Source organism: Canis aureus, chromosome 14 (genome assembly GCF_053574225.1).
Source record: "Canis aureus isolate CA01 chromosome 14, VMU_Caureus_v.1.0, whole genome shotgun sequence".
NCBI lineage: Eukaryota > Metazoa > Chordata > Mammalia > Carnivora > Canidae > Canis > Canis aureus.
The window spans coordinates 36,624,738-36,641,695 of record NC_135624.1 but is presented as its reverse complement, the minus strand read 5'-3'; the positions used below and the strand labels follow the sequence as shown (position 1 = coordinate 36,641,695).

At 44.0% G+C, this 16,958-nt stretch overlaps 1 protein-coding gene across 2 annotated transcripts in view; it reads left to right on the top strand.

The window, feature by feature from the left end:
* The window catches only part of FAM135B (family with sequence similarity 135 member B), a 283,976-nt gene that overhangs the window by 126,279 nt on the left and 140,739 nt on the right, over positions 1-16,958 (top strand). For both annotated transcript variants that reach the window (XM_077847362.1, XM_077847361.1), the window contains exon 3: positions 13,113-13,192. In XM_077847362.1, the coding sequence (XP_077703488.1) occupies positions 13,113-13,192 (80 nt within the window). The remainder of the gene's footprint in view (positions 1-13,112; positions 13,193-16,958) is intronic.

Here is a 16,958-nt window from a genome sequence, read left to right as displayed (position 1 = left end):
ATTAAGAGATGGGGGTGCTGCGGGAGGAACACTAAGCAGAGTTGTGACAGTTTCTTCTCAGATGAGACACATTCTGGTACACCTGAGTGGCTCAGTGGTTGAGCATCTGTCTGCCTTTTGCCTTCAGCCCAGGGCATGATCCTGGGGTCCTGGGATCAAGTCCCACATTGGGCTCCCCGCAGGGAGCTTGCTTCTCCCTTTCTGTGTCTCTGCCTTTCTCTGTGTCTCTTATGAATAGATAAATAAAATCTTAAACACACACACACACACACACACACACACACACACATTCTGATGGAAGGGGCTGGAAAATCGGCTGAGGTTTCTTCCTCCCAGAGAACAGTTGGCAGGTCTGTGTGTCTGTCTGCTGTGCAGCTGCTCTCGTGCAAGATCAGCGGCCTGTGTCACCTGCCCTCATCGCCTGGATAGGAAACGTGGCTCACACTCGACTGGTGGAGAGAGGAGGCAAGGGAGACGTAGAAGAAAATGGTAGCTCAGAGAGGTTAAATAGCTTTTCTAAGGTCACAGAGCTGGGAGGGGATGAATCTGAGACTTAACAAAGCTCAGTTCGATTTCACAGTTGGTGTCTTGAATCACTACACTTACTCCTCTGTGGAGGGTAGTGTTGACCATCTGTTTACACCATAGTAGGCACCAGGGTCAATTTTTGGGAAAGAAATATCGACTTGTAGTTGCTCATTCCCCATCCTGTGCTCCAGTCCAACTCAGCTAGCTCCCCACTAGCCCCACACACTCCCCCAGGTCCCACCCCTCTGTGTCTTTCCAGGCTTTCCCTCTACCACAAATGCCTAGACCTGCCCATTCCTCAAGGGGGAGCTTTGATGGCATGTCAGCTTCATGACTTATATTTGTAAAATGGATCAGTCTCTGGATAAGTCAGGTGAACTCAGGCGTAGCAAAATGGAGCACGTACAAAATTCCGTCACAGAGCATCTCCGTCTACCGGGATCTCAGTCACGCTCTGGGTCAGAGCTTGCCCTCTTGTGTTAAAGAGGGGTGCTGTGACTCTCTGGGGAGTCAGGGCTGTGGCTCACGGTCCCAGCTGGGTCCCCCGAGGCCAGCGCTGCAACAAGGCCCTGCTGCAAACGGGTGACATCAAAGATAACCGCCTTCCGCTCCAGCCACTCTGCTGTCGTTCCTGATCTTGAACCCCCAGCTCACATTCCCCTTCCTTCCTTCCTTCCTTCCTTCCTTCCTTCCTTCCTTCCTTCCTTCCTTCCTTCCTTCCTTCTTTCTTTCTTTCTTTCTTTCTTTCTTTCTTTCTTTCTTTCTCTTTCTTTATATATATATATATATATATATTTTTTTTTTACATTCCTGTTTCTTGATATGAGCAATCTCTCCTGCACACTCTACTGTCTTCTAGGGGCCAGTTTTAATTCATCCCTGCCACCCGCTGAGGCCATATCTTCCTCCTCTGAGCTAACCTTGCCCTTTATCTCATCCTTTGGAAGCTCCAAGAGCTTCCTTAGGATTATAATTACTAGCTGTGAAGTTAGTTTTTCTCCGCTAGACTCTAAGCTCCTGAGGGCAGGGACCATTGTGTCCTTTGTCTGGGTCTTCAACCTCTGTCCTGGGGCCTTGTACCCACGTTGGCCAGTTTACCATTAACCATAACTGAGTAGTAAGAATATGAAGGAGAAAGCTTGCGGTATCTTTTTCCACCAAGGTCACTGGTATGACTTTTTTTTTTTAATTTTAATTATTTGTTTCTTTTTAAGATTTTATTGATTTGAGAGAGAGAGCAAAAGTGGGGGGAGGGCAGAGGGACAAGCAGACTCCCTGCTGAGTGGGGAGCCCCATGCAGGGCTCTATCCCAAGACCCTGAGATCATGAGCTGAAGTCAGATCTTTGGGGCTTCATAGCCATGAGCTTGCATACTACTTGTTTTTATGCTCTATAAGCCTATGAGTGAGGTATACTTCTTTGGAGCTTCAGCTCCTGCGTAGGATGAGTAGAGGAAACAATGACCATCTTTAATGACTATTATCCAGGTAGACTCTGATATCGCGTGTAAAACATCTGGTGCCTGACTCAGTGTTGGCTTGCAAGGGTGGGTGGCTTCCTTCATTCTTGCTCTGATGTGCAGTTGTTACTGTAGATATTTATGGGGTATCCAGAAGCAACAATAGAATAGTTTATCCACCTCCTTGAAGAGTGTCATTTCTTATCACTTAATATCAATATATATCCTAGAATTAAATTATGTCTAAATGTATTGGTATAATGGATTAGATGATGGACCCAAATTAGCAGTCTTGTGCTCTTTTGTGGACTCTGCAAACTACCTGGGTAGACATGGGAATCTCCCCCCCACCCCTTTCTGTGTCTACTTACTATTAGCAACATCTATATGTTACAACTATATGTTAAAAGGAATTGCTTTCTGTGTTTCATGCATTGTATCAGGGCCTCTACCTATAGTGTCCCATTTGTTCCTCACAACAATTGATTTTTAAGATGAGAAAACTAGTGCTTGGGGAGGTAAAATGGACAGCTGAAGGTCACACACCAGCAGAAAGTGGCGAATCCGGTATTTAACACCCAGTCTGTCTGATGCAGAAGCCAGGGCCTTGGGTTCCCCAGGGCGTGTTCACACCACGCCTCTGATCCCTCTACACGAAAGACCTGAAAGACCTGTCTTCACCCTCCGACTGCCCTCCGACTGCTCGGAAGTAGATGTCGGATCTGGTCTTGCCAATTAGGAAAATTCTCTCTGCAGAGACCCCTGTCACAGTGTGATTTTGCACAGCACATTTTCTGGTCTGAGGTTTTAAATTACCCATGTCATTTCAAGCTGTGCAAGAAGCTTAAAAGCCTGCTTTCCACCTAACCTCATTTAATCAAGCCACACAAGTGCAAAGAAAATCCAGTGCTACCTCACATCAAAAGGGAAGTGAACTGGCACCTGTTGAAGATGCACTTTGTCCCAGGTGTCTTGTGATGGAGTCCCATTCCATCCTGGCTGTCAAGAAGGAGTCTTCATTTTACCTGCAAGTGGCTCTTTTCTGGGGGACCTGGAGATTGACACCAGCAACTTTTCTGAGACCAGCATTGACACATGGCCACTCATGCAAATTAGAAACCCCAGCTGAGTTGACTCATTAGGTGGAAAAACAGGTTCCCCAGGGAGTGTGACTCATGGGGAGGCACTTTGAAGTGTCCCAGGTCCTGGCAACCTCATTTTGTATACATAGCATCTCCAACTAGGCAACTCCTATTGCTGATTTGAGTTCCTGTGAATAGGGATGGTAGTTCACCAGCAAATCAGGCTGATACATAAAACACAATACCCACCGTTTATTAAAGCCCAGGATTGCTCTGCACATTGATTCTGATTTGTCAATCTTAACTCCCAAAGGTAAAAGACCATCTCCATTTGCAAATAAAAAAGAGAGTTCAGAGAGTTTAAATTGTCTTATGTTGGACAAGAAGCCTCATCATTGCTATTATTGCTACGTTGGGTTGGCTTTGTTTTTTTTTTTTTTTTCCTGTAATCCTTCTCATAGTTTATTTTTTATTTTTTCCTTTAAATTTCTTAAATTTATTTCTTATTTTAGGATCTAGACTCTTTTTTCTTTTTAAATAATATATTTATTTTTTTTTTATTGGTGTTCAATTTGCCAACATACAGAATAACACCCAGTGCTCATCCCGTCAAGTGCCCCCCTCAGTGCCCGCCACCCAGTCACCCCCACCCCCCGCCCGCCCTCCTCCCCTTCCACCACCCCTAGTTCGTTTTTAAAGTTTTTAATGTTAGTAATGGGAGAAGAAGGATAGCTACTTTGTACACACTTTGAAAGCTACACTCACAGGGCATGCCTCTTGCAAAGGTCACATTCTTTCCTCCTGCTCCCAGAATTATCCCAGGAGCATAATGAGTATAGCTTTTTACATGAGGTATCTTAGAGCAATGAGAGATTTTTTTCCTGAGGGACCAACAGCTGGAGGCCTGCCTGACAGTGACTTTCTTAGAACTCTTCCAAATTGCCCTCTTATTTAATCTGTGTGGGCTCCATATCTCCTTTAGTTAGAAGGATAGAGTAGTGGTTACCAGGGGTGCAGTGGCGTACTGAGAAATGTTTTAAAAGTGGCTAAAAAAAAAAAAAGAAAAAAAAAAAGAAAAGAAAAAGAAAAAGAAAAAGAAAAAAAGAGAAAAAAAATAACAAAAACGAGATCATTACATTTATTGATTTCCATGGTGTAAATACTCTCACCTTGGCCAGTTTCAAGCTACCAACTTTGAGGTCAAAACACATGAAGTTGTAAACTGTTGACACATCACTGTGTGGCTAGGGCAGCACCATAAAACATGCAGTAACTGTACCTACCTAAAAAGTACTCACCCATCCCGAATATGGACTTTTATAGACATTTAATTTAAAAATGATTTGATTGAACACATATTTGTTAAGTGCCTGCAACACACTTCTGTTATTAGAGAGCAGGAAAGAAAGAGAGTGCATAAGAGCAGGAGAGAGAGCAAGCATGCAAGCTCACACAGTAGGGATGTGCCGAGCAGTACCCTAAGATCTCTCATTGAGGGCTGATCTATATGTCTACGTGAGGAAACTACCCAAGACTGAGGGGATTGTTTCTTTTTTTAAGATTTTATTTATTCATTCACAAGAGACACAGAAAGAGAGGCAGAGACACAAGCAGAGGGATAAGCAGGCTCCATGCAAGGAGCCCGACGCTAGACTCGATCCCGGGTCCCCAGGATCACACCCTGGGCCAAAGACAGCACTAAACCGCTGAGCCACCTGGGCTGCCCTTGAAAAATCTTATTTCTGTACCTGTCTGTGGGAATGTAATATACAATTCAAAGAGTTCTCATGAAAAATAAAAGTGGTTTCTGTTGGCGAAAATGCTACATAGTTGGACATGAAGGATGGGATGTTAACGGCAGAAGGCAGGTCTTCTTCACAGTTGCAAAGGACACAGGCGTTGACAGTTTCAACCTTTGACCACCTGCATCCCTGAAGTTTTCCGGGCATACCAACAGACTCACAGCATACCCACAGAGTTAAGCAAAACACACTTTATTGTCACCTGGAGCTCCACCCCTAAACCTTGTAGGAGAATGCATTGCAATGGTTAGGTTCAGCTTTATGGAAAGGATCCTTTTCCCTCACTAAGCAGCTTTAAACTCCAGTGGACTGAAATATCTGCTTTATTTCTCCCCCAAAGTTTAACCTGTGTTCATAGATTTTAAGATTTTCTACTGTCAAGAAAAAAGACAGCAAGAGATATCAGGTTGCTGATGTCACTTCTTCTGAAATTTTCCCTAGAGAAAATGTGGCCTCAGGAGGGTCTGGAATCAGATTCCATCCACAAGGATTGTGTTTGGCTTCAGATGATCCGATGTATGACTAATCCTGGCTTAACAGTTATAAGATGTCTCAAGAAATGCAGAAGTAGACAGGACCACCGTGTCACAAGAGACACAAAAGACTCAGACTTCTCCTGTTCTTCTGCTCTACTATCCTTTGAACATGGCTTTTATCCTCATGGCCAAAGCATGACTGCTTTAATGCTCTCCAGTATTTTCTTTCTGTGTCAAGTCAGGAGAGAAAGTCAGAGAAGGGACAGATAGCCCAAGACGTCTCCTTAAAAGTGTCCCTCTTTGCTCCATCTGGCAATGTGTGGTTTTTCTCTCATTAGCCAGGAGAGGATCACACGATATCTCCTAGCTGCAAGAGATTCGGGATGGGCAAGTACTTTTTTAGGTAGGCATATTTCTTTCTCTTTTATCTGATCTTTTTTTGTAAAGAAGGAGGGGAGTGACCGTGGATATTGAGCAGACAGGTCAGAATGTGAGCATCACACAGACCCTTCCGGATGAGCAAGGAGATGGGATTGAAGGAACGAGAAAACTCATCACAGTAAAACATCAGTGGAATCTGATTTGTGGTAACTATTATGTTTTGATAATATTGAAGTCTCCAGACAAGCTTTGCTGAAAGAGTGGACTTTTCTTAAAAAAGTATCTCATTATTTGCTGTTGAGGCTAATAAAACCCAACAGAGTGGTTTATAGTTCTGTTATGGTGGGTGGACACTGTCAGAACAGATGAGTCAGTCTATGAGTGTACAGCAAAAATATATTGGTCATTTCCTGGGTCTTTTTTTTTTTCTTTTTTTAGTTGATTTTTTAGAATATCAAGGCCTCTCTTACTGGCATGACTTCCCCATCTACCCTGTTAGGCCAGAGAGTTTTACCTTGGGACCAGTGGGTCTTCCACTGTCAAGTTAGGTCACACAGCCAGTCAGGACAGATTTCTAGAGTTCACACTCATAAGCCACTATGCTATACTGCCTCAGAGGACTCAAAGAAAGGATTTATTCTCAGCCATATGGGCACATCCATGCCAGAGCAGAGCATTTCTTCTTGTGCCTGCCATTTTGCATTATCAAGTACCACATGCCACAGGCATCTCTGAACCTTGTCCCACCCAAGCCATAACTTTTCCCCCAGCTTCACCCCAGCCATGGATTGGATAGATTGGGGTCACAGTTGAGGGATGATGTCTATTCTACATATCTTAGATAACAGTAACAGCAATATTTTCTCTTTAAATACTAAAGGTTGAGCATCACACTAGGGGCCTTACATGCACCTCCTGTTTGCAGCACATGGCAGTTCTGTGAGGCTGGTACAGATGGCATCACTTGTGAGGAAGGAGGCTCAGAGAAGGAAAGTTATTATTTGAAGTTTGCCTATTTGGCTTTGGGACCTAGGCTTTCTGACTCCCGGGTCTCAGTTTTGACCTTTTTGGAAACACAGTGATTTATACTTCAGGTCATGTCACCTGTCTCTGGGTCAGAGTGGTTGTTTCATATTGTGCCTGATATGAAAATGATTATAAGAAAATGTCATAGATGTCTGTATTCCCATTATAGAATATCATTTCTAATTTTGTTTCATAAAAAATGCATGTGGATTCTTAGTCACTCATAGAGTTGTAGATGTTGGAAGTGGATTGTATAACCCCGTGGTTTTTAGTGGAGTCTCTGTTGTTGGAATCAATCTTTCTCTTTCCTTGGACACCGATTGAATGCCAACTACTACGAGCACCATGTTGATTGCTGGAAATACAGAGATGGGTTGGACATGGTTTTCCTCCTCCAGCAGCTGGTAGTAGTGGATATTTCTATAATCAACCAAGAACAAATGTTTGTTAGATGCTTTTCTCTCCTTATACGGTGCTCAGAGCTTGGGGGAATACAAAAGAGGCAAAAGATAGCGTACCTCTTCCAAAGGTGCTTTTGAGAAAGCAAAGGGAAATACATTAGTGATCAGAGGGAGAATATGATTGGACACCTGGTGACAATAGTGATGAGGAAGTTCAGGGGAGCCTAATGAAGTTTAAAGCTCTTAAATTTGCCTCCCCAAATAAGAGCTTGGTTGAGTCAAATGGCCCTGCATTTTAATCTCTAAACTTTCCATTAACTAACCCTGTGACTGTAGGAAAATTTCCTAACCTCTCTGAGCAATTGTTATATTGTTAACATGGGGATCATCACTCCTGCCTATTAGCTTTGTCATGAGGAAGAAATTTGAAAGCCTATATGCATTTGTTTACTGTAATAAATCACCACAAACTAAGTGGCTCAAAATGACCTAAATTTATAATATAACAACTCTGGAGGTCAGAAGCCTGAAATGCATCCAACTAGGCTAAAATCTGGCTTTGCAAGGACTGTATTCCTTTGTAGAGGTTCTAGGGAAGGATTTGTTTCCTTGTCTTTTCCATTGCATGTTGGCTGCCCACATTTTTTGGCCAATGGCACCTTCCATCTGTGAAGGGAGCAGCGGCTGGTAGGGTCTTTTTCACATTGAGTTACCCTGTCTCCCTCTTCTACCTTCTTCCATTTGGAGGGATTCTTGTGGTTACAGTGGGTGTACCCAGGTGACATAGAATAATCTCATTGCAAGGCCAGGTGGTCAGCAACCTTAATTCCATCTGCAACCTTTAATTCTCTTTCATGGGTTCTGGAGATTAGGTTGTAACTATCTTTGGAAGGGGCATTATTCTGCCTACCGCATTATGTAAAGGGCATAGTTTATGCCACCCTCACAGATGGAAGCCCATAAGGTAAAAAGTGACTATATGTATTTATATCCCAAAAGGAGTCATGTGCAAATCCAGACTACTCAAACATGCTGGCGCACTGTCTGAAGATTTCTACCTCCTGGTCTCCGTTTCTTTCTTCCTTCCGACTGCAACTCACTCCCCCCCCACCACTTGCTCACCCTCCATTGACCTGAGTTCATGGCTCCCTTCTCCATAGTGTCTTCTTGAATGACCCCAGCTCGAAGAAGGTGGATTTAAGATGGGTAGAGGAAATCCATGTGCGAAAAATAAGGTCATTCCTGGAGATGTGCTAACATTACTTACTGAATGTGTGAACTTGGGACAAATCCCTTCATCTCCAGAGGGCGGTTTTTCTCATCTTTAAGATGGAAATCATAGCACGGGTATCAAAGATTTCCTGCAAGGATCAAATGATGTCATGTATGTCATGTATGACACATGGCTTGGTTTATGGATTTATGACCTGGCAGAAATTCTTGGCAGAGAAAAGAGAATTATTAAAGGGGTTTAAGCATTCTGTTTAATCAGGGCAGAGCCCAAGTGGGCCAGTCTAATTGAAGCTTCTTTCTTTCAACATATGCCTGCCAAGCACCTGAAGTTCAAAATGATGACTGATCCCTTGAAGTAAGACCCAGCAACATCAAGTGCTTTTAAGAAATAAGAACTCAGACGGTGCTTTGGAATCGGTTATAAAAAGTTTTAATGTATGCAATAAAATGTGATTCCTGTGACGGGTAGCAGGCAAAAAAGTTTTAAAAATACATTTATCCCTGGATTAAAATGGTGGCTGCCCTTTTACTACTGGATGAGTAGTTTGATATTTCCAGTGGCCCAGTATCTTCTCTGGTTAGCACCTGAGATGATGCTCTCTCTCACGGAGGATTTATAGAGGCTCCAGCAAGATTGCGTCCATGAAAGTTCCTGATACAGGCCTTGGCACAGTGGTGCTGAGTAAGTCTTGAGCATAACTCTAACTGCTCTAAGCACAGCTTGGAGTGTGATATATGGTCTGATAGAAAAGTGATGGAAAAGTGATATATGGCTTCTGGCAACGAGTGCCCCATTTTGTGTTCAGAGAAGAAGCCATTAGAATATTAAAACTGGTGGTGGTGGAGGGATTTATATCTCTTCCGCTGATGACGGTATTATTGAAATGCATGAGTCTTTTATTAAAGAAACACCAGAAGCAACATCTTGTATTTGTATAAATCAGAGTGCGCCGGTTATTGGCGCATGGGGAGTTCGCGCGCAAATGTGTTCCATTCTGTGGACACGGAGCTTGATTGTGAATGCTGTGGCCGCGGTGGCTGCCTCTAATTGTTTCACTGTGCCTGTTGTTGCTCCTGCCACTGTCATTAATTTATGAAGCAACATTCAACATTTTAAAGATGTTTTATTAAAAATCCAAGTTTCTGTCTTCCCTTGAAAACCCAAAAGATCTAGCAATACACAGTCAACCTTTCTGCACAGTGGTAATTAGCAACTGCTAAGGAGCAGCTGTCTCCTCTAGACAAGGCCAGAAGCTTCCCTGCTGCCTCAGTCTCCCTCACACAGATGCATGAGCCTATGAGCTAATTTGTGATTGTGCTTCCCCCATGGATTTCACAATGGTAGTAGACTGCCTCCGTGGCATGAGTTGTCGCTCCCCAGGGAAACAGAGTGAGGGGCTGAGAGCCTCTGGTCACAACGTGCTTGTCAACTGATTAATACATAACCTTGTTTTTGGCGTGTTTCTGTTTAAGACAGTGCTATCTATCTATACATCAATCATCTATCTATCATCTATCTCTTAATCTATCATCTGTTTATTATCTATTTTCCTATCTATCATCTATCACCTATCATCTATCTATCTAGTTTTCTATCATCTATCATCTATTTTCCTATCATCTGTCATCTATCATCTATTTTCCTATCATCTATCTATCTATAATCTATCATCTATTTTCCTATCATCTATCATGTGTCTATCATCTATTTTCCTATTATCTATCTATCTATCTATCTATTATCATCATCATCATCATCATCATCATCATCTCTCTATTTATCTTTGATCCACTAACAATGAACTGATGGCCAGTGGCACTATACCTTAGCCCTGAGGTCAGCTTGTCTAATGCATTATCACCTCTGTAAGGCTCTCCACAGTCTTCCTGCATTTAGGGACACCAGACAGTGCATCGACTCTACATGAGGGGCCATTTTAAATAGCAGAGTCACCCACAAAAGGCGCAAAAATATATATTTAAAAAGTAGCACTAAATATGCTGCAGAAGACATGTGTTGATGGCATGAGAACTGAAACAGAAGGTGGTATTGTGTTGTTGGACCTCAAGTGGAAACAGGTGCAAGAGGTGAGTCAGACTTTGCACCTGTGGGAGCATATGTCTGAGTGACCGCGGAGCCCCTGAATATCATGTGAGGTTGCAGGAGAATCTACATGTACAGAATCTGTAAATGATGGTCAGCTGTGTGTGATTTGCACGTTTTCTCTCACCATGTGGCTTGTCTTATAATTCTCTAAGTGGCATGAACTGCAGGACAAAAGTGGTCAGCTTTTCTTTTTTATCAATTTTTTTATGCGTGTGGATCATGCTTTTGCTGTTGGTTAAGAACTCATTGCTTATCCCTAGACTTTAAAGCTTTCTTTTGTTTTTCTTCCTGAAGGTTTAATAGTTTTACATTTTGCACATAAGTTTATGATCCACTTTGAATTAGTTTTTGTGATTTGCACATTTTCTCTCACCATGTGGCTGTCTTATAATTCTTATAATTCTCTAAGTGGCATGAACTGCAGGACAAAAGTGGTCAGCTTTTCTTTTTTATCAATTTTTTTATGCGTGTGGATCATGCTTTTGCTATTGGTTAAGGACTCATTGCTTATCCCTAGACTTTAAAGCTTTCTTTTGTTTTTCTTCCTGAAGGTTTAATAGTTTTACATTTTGTACATAAGTTTATGATCCACTTTGAGTTAGTTTTTGTAGAAGGTTTAGATTTAGGTGAGATTTAAGTTGAGCTCCTTGTTTGGTTTTGGTTATGGTTTTGCCTGTGAATGTCCCGTTGCTTCAGGACCATTGATTGAGAAGGCTACCTTTTTTCCATTGAATTGCTTTTGAACTTTGTCAGAAATCATTTGAGCATACTTTTGGGTTTTTTTTTTAAGATTTTATTTATTTATTCATGAGAGACACAGAGAGAGGCAGAGACACAGGCAGAGGGAGAAGCAGGCTCCATGCAGGGAGCCTGACGTGGGACTCGATCCTGGGTCTCCAGGATCAGGCCCTGGGCTGAAGGCGGCACTAAACTGCTGAGCCACTAGGGCTGCCCCATTTGAGCATATTTGTGCCCTTGTTGCTGCTGGGCGGGAGTAGAAACTCAGGCCCCCCACATAGTCTGTACTTTACAAAGCTGGGGTTCTCATTACTATCCATAGCAGTGAAAATTTGGCTCCCTACTAGAAGACCTCTTGACAGGTGGGGAAGGTGCCTCATTAAAGCTTGGCAGTGGAGGACATGTAGGCTCCCACTTGGCCTTTGCTGGTATGGGTGGAGGTGAGGCCACAATTTTTGTGTGTAGTATGGCTGGAGTACAACCACTATTGTCTAAAAGTTTTTTATCTTGCTTGGCTGCTCCTTTTCTGGTCCTTTTCTAGGGAAAGTAGGCATTTTTGTTTGGGATTTTTTTTTTCTCTACAGAAATAGTTTAATAGTTTTTCTACAGACATTAGGATTTTTGGTTTGTTGGCTTTTCTCTGGGATATAGGAAGCAAAAAGAAAATGAAGAGAACTCACTGCCGTATCTTTATTTGGACCTTGAGGTCCTTGGACTGTTTGCTTTCTTCTTCATCTGTAAAAATATTTTGTTATATATACATATATATATATGTTTTAGTTGTATGTGGTGGGAAGAATTGGGAAAAGTATGTGTATGCCATCTTTCTTAGAAGCAGATGTCATGGCAGGTATTTTTTTTAAATCATCATTTTATAGATACAGAAAAAAGTTCAGAAACAAGTTTAGAGAAATTGTGAGTATTCAAAATCACACAGCTCACAAATTATGTCACCCAAACTCCAGCTATGAATCCAGCACCCTTGCTCTTTGCTCTACATCTCCTCTGCTTATCACACACACATGTACCACAAACACGAGCATGTCCACAGAACCTTCTATATCACAGTGTGGTGTCACCTCCAGCCATAAGCTCAATGAGCCATTGGAGACTGATGTGTTCATGGTTCATTTTACCTCTATTTCACTTTGTTTTATTCACATTCCATTTCACAATGGGCTTGAAATTGGTAGAAGAGAGGAGCAGTCATGATGCCAGAAATGTTCCTGTGCGCTTGCAAGCAAAAGGGCCATTAATTGCAAGCAGGGAAATGGAGAAGATGCTTCTGCACCTGGGGCAGAAATGGGCAGATAGGAGGGTTACTGATAGGGTGGGAACCTGCACAAGGTCCTGAAATGATGGAATTTTGAAATGGGAGTGACAGATTATAAATAAGGGCGCGGAAATACACTGGAAAATGTGGTTGGCAGTACCCTCAGGATTGGCATCCCAGCTGCTGTGTTTCTAAAGGAAGAAATTGTCTGTGTTGCCACATGACAGCAACTCAATTTATGTATGGATTTTATACCATGCGTTAAAGCTTCCATTTTCCTGTAGAAGACTTTTCTGACCAAAGGAAAGCCATTCCCATTAATATGCCTGTGCCATATGGCCAACCCTACTATCCCTTTCCCTCTCCCCATTACCACCAACCTTGTATGTATCTTGTATGATCTCACTTCAACTCAACTTCCTGGCTCTGTCTTGGTTCCATCCTATTCCTCTCCCACTGTCCCTCCTTGATGCCAAATGATCATGCAGGCTGCCTGCAGACTTCCATGGTTCTCTATGGCCTTTAGTATTAAGTGTAGGTACTTTTAGGAGAAGCCTCCAGTGAGGAGTCTGATCTTCATCAGTCTGTCCTCTGTTCTTTCCTTAGGTATTACCAGATCCGAGTGACCTTGAAGGTGTCCTCAAGGATCCCCCACAGACTGAGCGCCTCCATCGCTGGGCAGACAGGTGAGCAGGGGGATGGCAGGGGGGCGTTTGTTGTTCACTGCTAAGCCGTCACTTATCACTACCTGCCAGTGAAGAGCAGAGTGCAACAAAGATGGCGACATTCAGTAAATCATGTTGGATGTTGGATGACTGAATTTTGGAAGGGGACACCCACTGTTGGTGTAGCCATCTGTGAACAGTGTTGCAAGGGGAGCCTGGTTGAAGGAGAACACACTCTCCCAGGGGTAAACCTGGCTGGCAAGGGTTGGCTACAGCCAAGTCAGGGAGGAAGAGGTTGGCAAATGGCATCCTGTTGTCAATGCTGATAATCAGCTAATTATAGAGGACTGAATAAGTTGGCCATTGTGGCAGTTCTTCCTTCCACGAGGGGTCAAAATCATCACTCCCAGCTTAGGGAGAATGATTGCCAAGGACAGCCTAGGTTTTGACTTGGAGGTGCCTGGGTATTAGTGGGCATCCAGGGCTCTCAGCAGGTGCTTGTGTGATAAAGTGTTGTTGAGTCCAAAATACAGAATTTATTACATTAAGAAGTAAGGATAGGCACCAAGAGGGAATACTTACAACAGTACATTTGGGGGAATGTGTTGGTACCTTAGGATGGAGAGGGCACTTGGGTGGCTCAGTTGGTAAAGCATCTGCCTTGGGCTCAGGTCATGATCTCAGGGTCCTGGGATCCAGCTCCGTGGTGGGCTTCCTGCAGTGGGGATTCTGTTTCTCTCCCTCTTTCCTTCCCCACTACTCATTCTTTCCCCTCTGTCTCAAATAATAAATAAAATCTTAAAAAAAAAAACCCATAAGGATGGAAGAGAGAGAGAGAATAAGGAATTAAAAAGAAAGAACTATGGAAAATCTACTTAACTTTAAAGACACAAATAGAGGTAGTAAAGATTATTATAGACATTAAGTCCAATAGAGTCAAAAGCTCAGGTCATAGCTACCATTCAAAGATTCCCTTTGGAGTTTCCCTGGCAATTGAGCCATTTCATTATTGGCAGAGGTATTCTGGTGAATGGAATCCCGTGCGATGAAATACCCACAGAGTGGGAGTGTAGATGCAGTGGTTAACTTAGCTCTCCCTGGAGGAGGTGTGGGAGGCATGGGGCAGAGCAGCGGACTCGGTTCACACAGCAAGAATCCAGAACTGCTGGTGGTGTATGGGCAGCGGGTTGTCCAGAGCCTGTGATCTAGAAATAGAAAGATACTGGAGATCACCTGCTCCTCCTCTGACTCTGGGTGGAGGGAAGTGTCAAGTAACAGGCAAGTCACCACATTTTCAGGATGTTCCTTAACTTCCACTCTGTTCCTCTCTCTGGGGAAGAAATCAGGTGACAGACTGGTGGGCACCTAGTCCCTTGTGTCCTGTGTGCATTAAGCCTGCAGTTCCCTGTTCCAGGACTGCTGTGTAGCACCCCATCGCCACCTCGGGTTCTGCTAGAAGAAGGTTGGTGGAATTGGTTGTGGGAGTAGGAACCCTGACATTGCATGAACTCGTGTGTGACCCCAGGCATTGGTAACTTGAAATTTAACTTCCTCACCCAAAAAATGAAGATCAAAACCCATCCTCTGGGAGTGCCTGGGTGGCTCAGTGGCTGAGCGGCTGCCTTGGGCTCAGGGCATGATCCCAGGATCCCTGCGGGGAGCCTGCTTCTCCCTCTGCCTGTGTCTCTGCCTCTCTCTTTGTCTCTCATGAATAAACAACTAAAAAAGCAAAATAAAACAACCCATCCTCTGTAGTGTTTTTGTCTTAGAGATTGTAAAGGAAGAAGGACATTCACGGAGATTATAAATGTTACTTGCCAGGAGAGGAACTGGTCCAAAGTAAGTGTCCAGCCAGTCTGACCTGTGAGGGACCACATGATCGGGGCTGTGAGGCCAAGTCTGTTCTCAGGGATGAGGCTGGGATCTGGAAAGCGGGGAGCATCCATGCCCTGGCCCACCTGTCAACAGCCATCCCCAGGTTCCTGACAAGGACTCTGTTCCTATCCCATGACTCTAGCACCTGAGCTCAGTTCCTGTCACCAGCTGAGCCTCTCTTAGAGCTGGAGGTCCCCACCATGAGGACCAGAGGACTGCTGGACATCCAGCCACTGAGAGCCCTGAGAGGGGCTTGGGAAGAGGAGGACTTGCCACAGAGAAACAAAGAAAAATGAAATGCAGTTTGGGGGAGAAAAAAATTGCTTTTCTTCTTCTATAGTCTGGTTCGACACAGGGATAATTGGGGTACACTGGCTATGCCCTTGGGATTTGCGCAAGCATACTATTTAGAACAGAATGCTCATGCAGAGGCCAGCAGCAATTACCATGAGCTTTGCTCCATGAGTCAGGAAGAGAGCATTTTTGATTTCTTACTCTAAGTGAATTTCCAGTTGCATTATTTTCAGTTAGATACCACTGCATTGCCAAGCACGCAAAAACTGAGTGGTTTAAAACCGTGATTTATTCTTGATTTTTTTGAGTCGGCTGGGCTCAGCCAGGTCATTCATGTGCTGCTTTCTGATGAGATTTCTGCAGAGAGGATGGATTGCCAAAGATCATGACATCAGACGTGTCTTCATTCACATGTCTGATCCCTTGGTTGGGATGCTGGGCTGCCCGAGGGAACGGCTGAGCTTCTGTCTTCAGTTGGGTGGTCTGACCTCTCATGTGGTTGCTGAGTTCACTGAAAGAGGGAGGGTGTTGTTTGCGGGGAGAAAGGTGGTTCAGGTCTCTAACAGGCTGGGCTGGGAACTGGCACAGAGTCCCTTCCCCACATTGCACTGGTCAAGGCCAGCCCACCTTCACGGAGAAGGGAATATACTCCCACCACCCCACCACCCCCATGGGACGCCCTCTACAGGTACAACAATGAAGGCAGTTATTTTAACAGTCAGGTTTGCATACAATTATCCAGACTTGGTTTCCATCACCTACATGTAGTCCCAAGCAAGCAAAAAGAAAGACAAATATATGTTTAGATCATGAGATAGGATGTACTGAGAAACAACCAGAAGGAGTCAAAACACATGGGACCTAATGGTGTCTTTGACACGCATTAGTGGAGTGGTCTTGCAGGGACAGATGATTTAATTTGACTTTTTTGTTTGTTTCATTTACCTCTAAAACAAATAGAAAAGATTGTTCTTATCTAGAGATGCAGCGTTCAGTAGTGGTGAGAGCCACAGGCTCTGGGCTTCCCAGCTTCAAATCCTACTCCCAACACTTCTCTGCTGTGTGACTTTAGAAAAGTTTTTATAATTATGATTGATTGCTTGGTTGGTTTTTAGATTCCTCACCTGTAAAATTGGGGCGGGTAAGAGGTTCATCCCTCCTGGGTTTGTATTAAGGATCAGATGAACTATGCAAGGAAATGCCCGGAACAGTGCCTGGCACACAGTGAGCTCACAGTACCTATTAGCTGGAGTAAGTGTCCCTATCATCCCTGTTGTCCCTACCGTGGTTGTTGAGTTAGCAGCATCCTGCCCCATGAAGGTCCGTGGGACACATCACTGGGGATCGGAGGCTGCCTTGCTGCTTGGGAGGAGCTCACAGTCCTCCCAGGGAGGCAGAGGAGGGTTCTGAGAGTCCAGCAGAGGAGGACGTTGAGCTGGGGGTCACAAGTGAGATCTGGAATTGGGAGCAGAGGTTGGTTCTGCAGACAAAGGTAGGGAAGGATGATCTGGGCAGATGTAGCAAAATGACCAGGGCCTGAGCAGTGCAAGGGCGAGCACAGGGCAGGAGAGATGGGGGGTGGCAGGGCCAAGGAAGGGGGGCAGGAGAGAAGGCACTG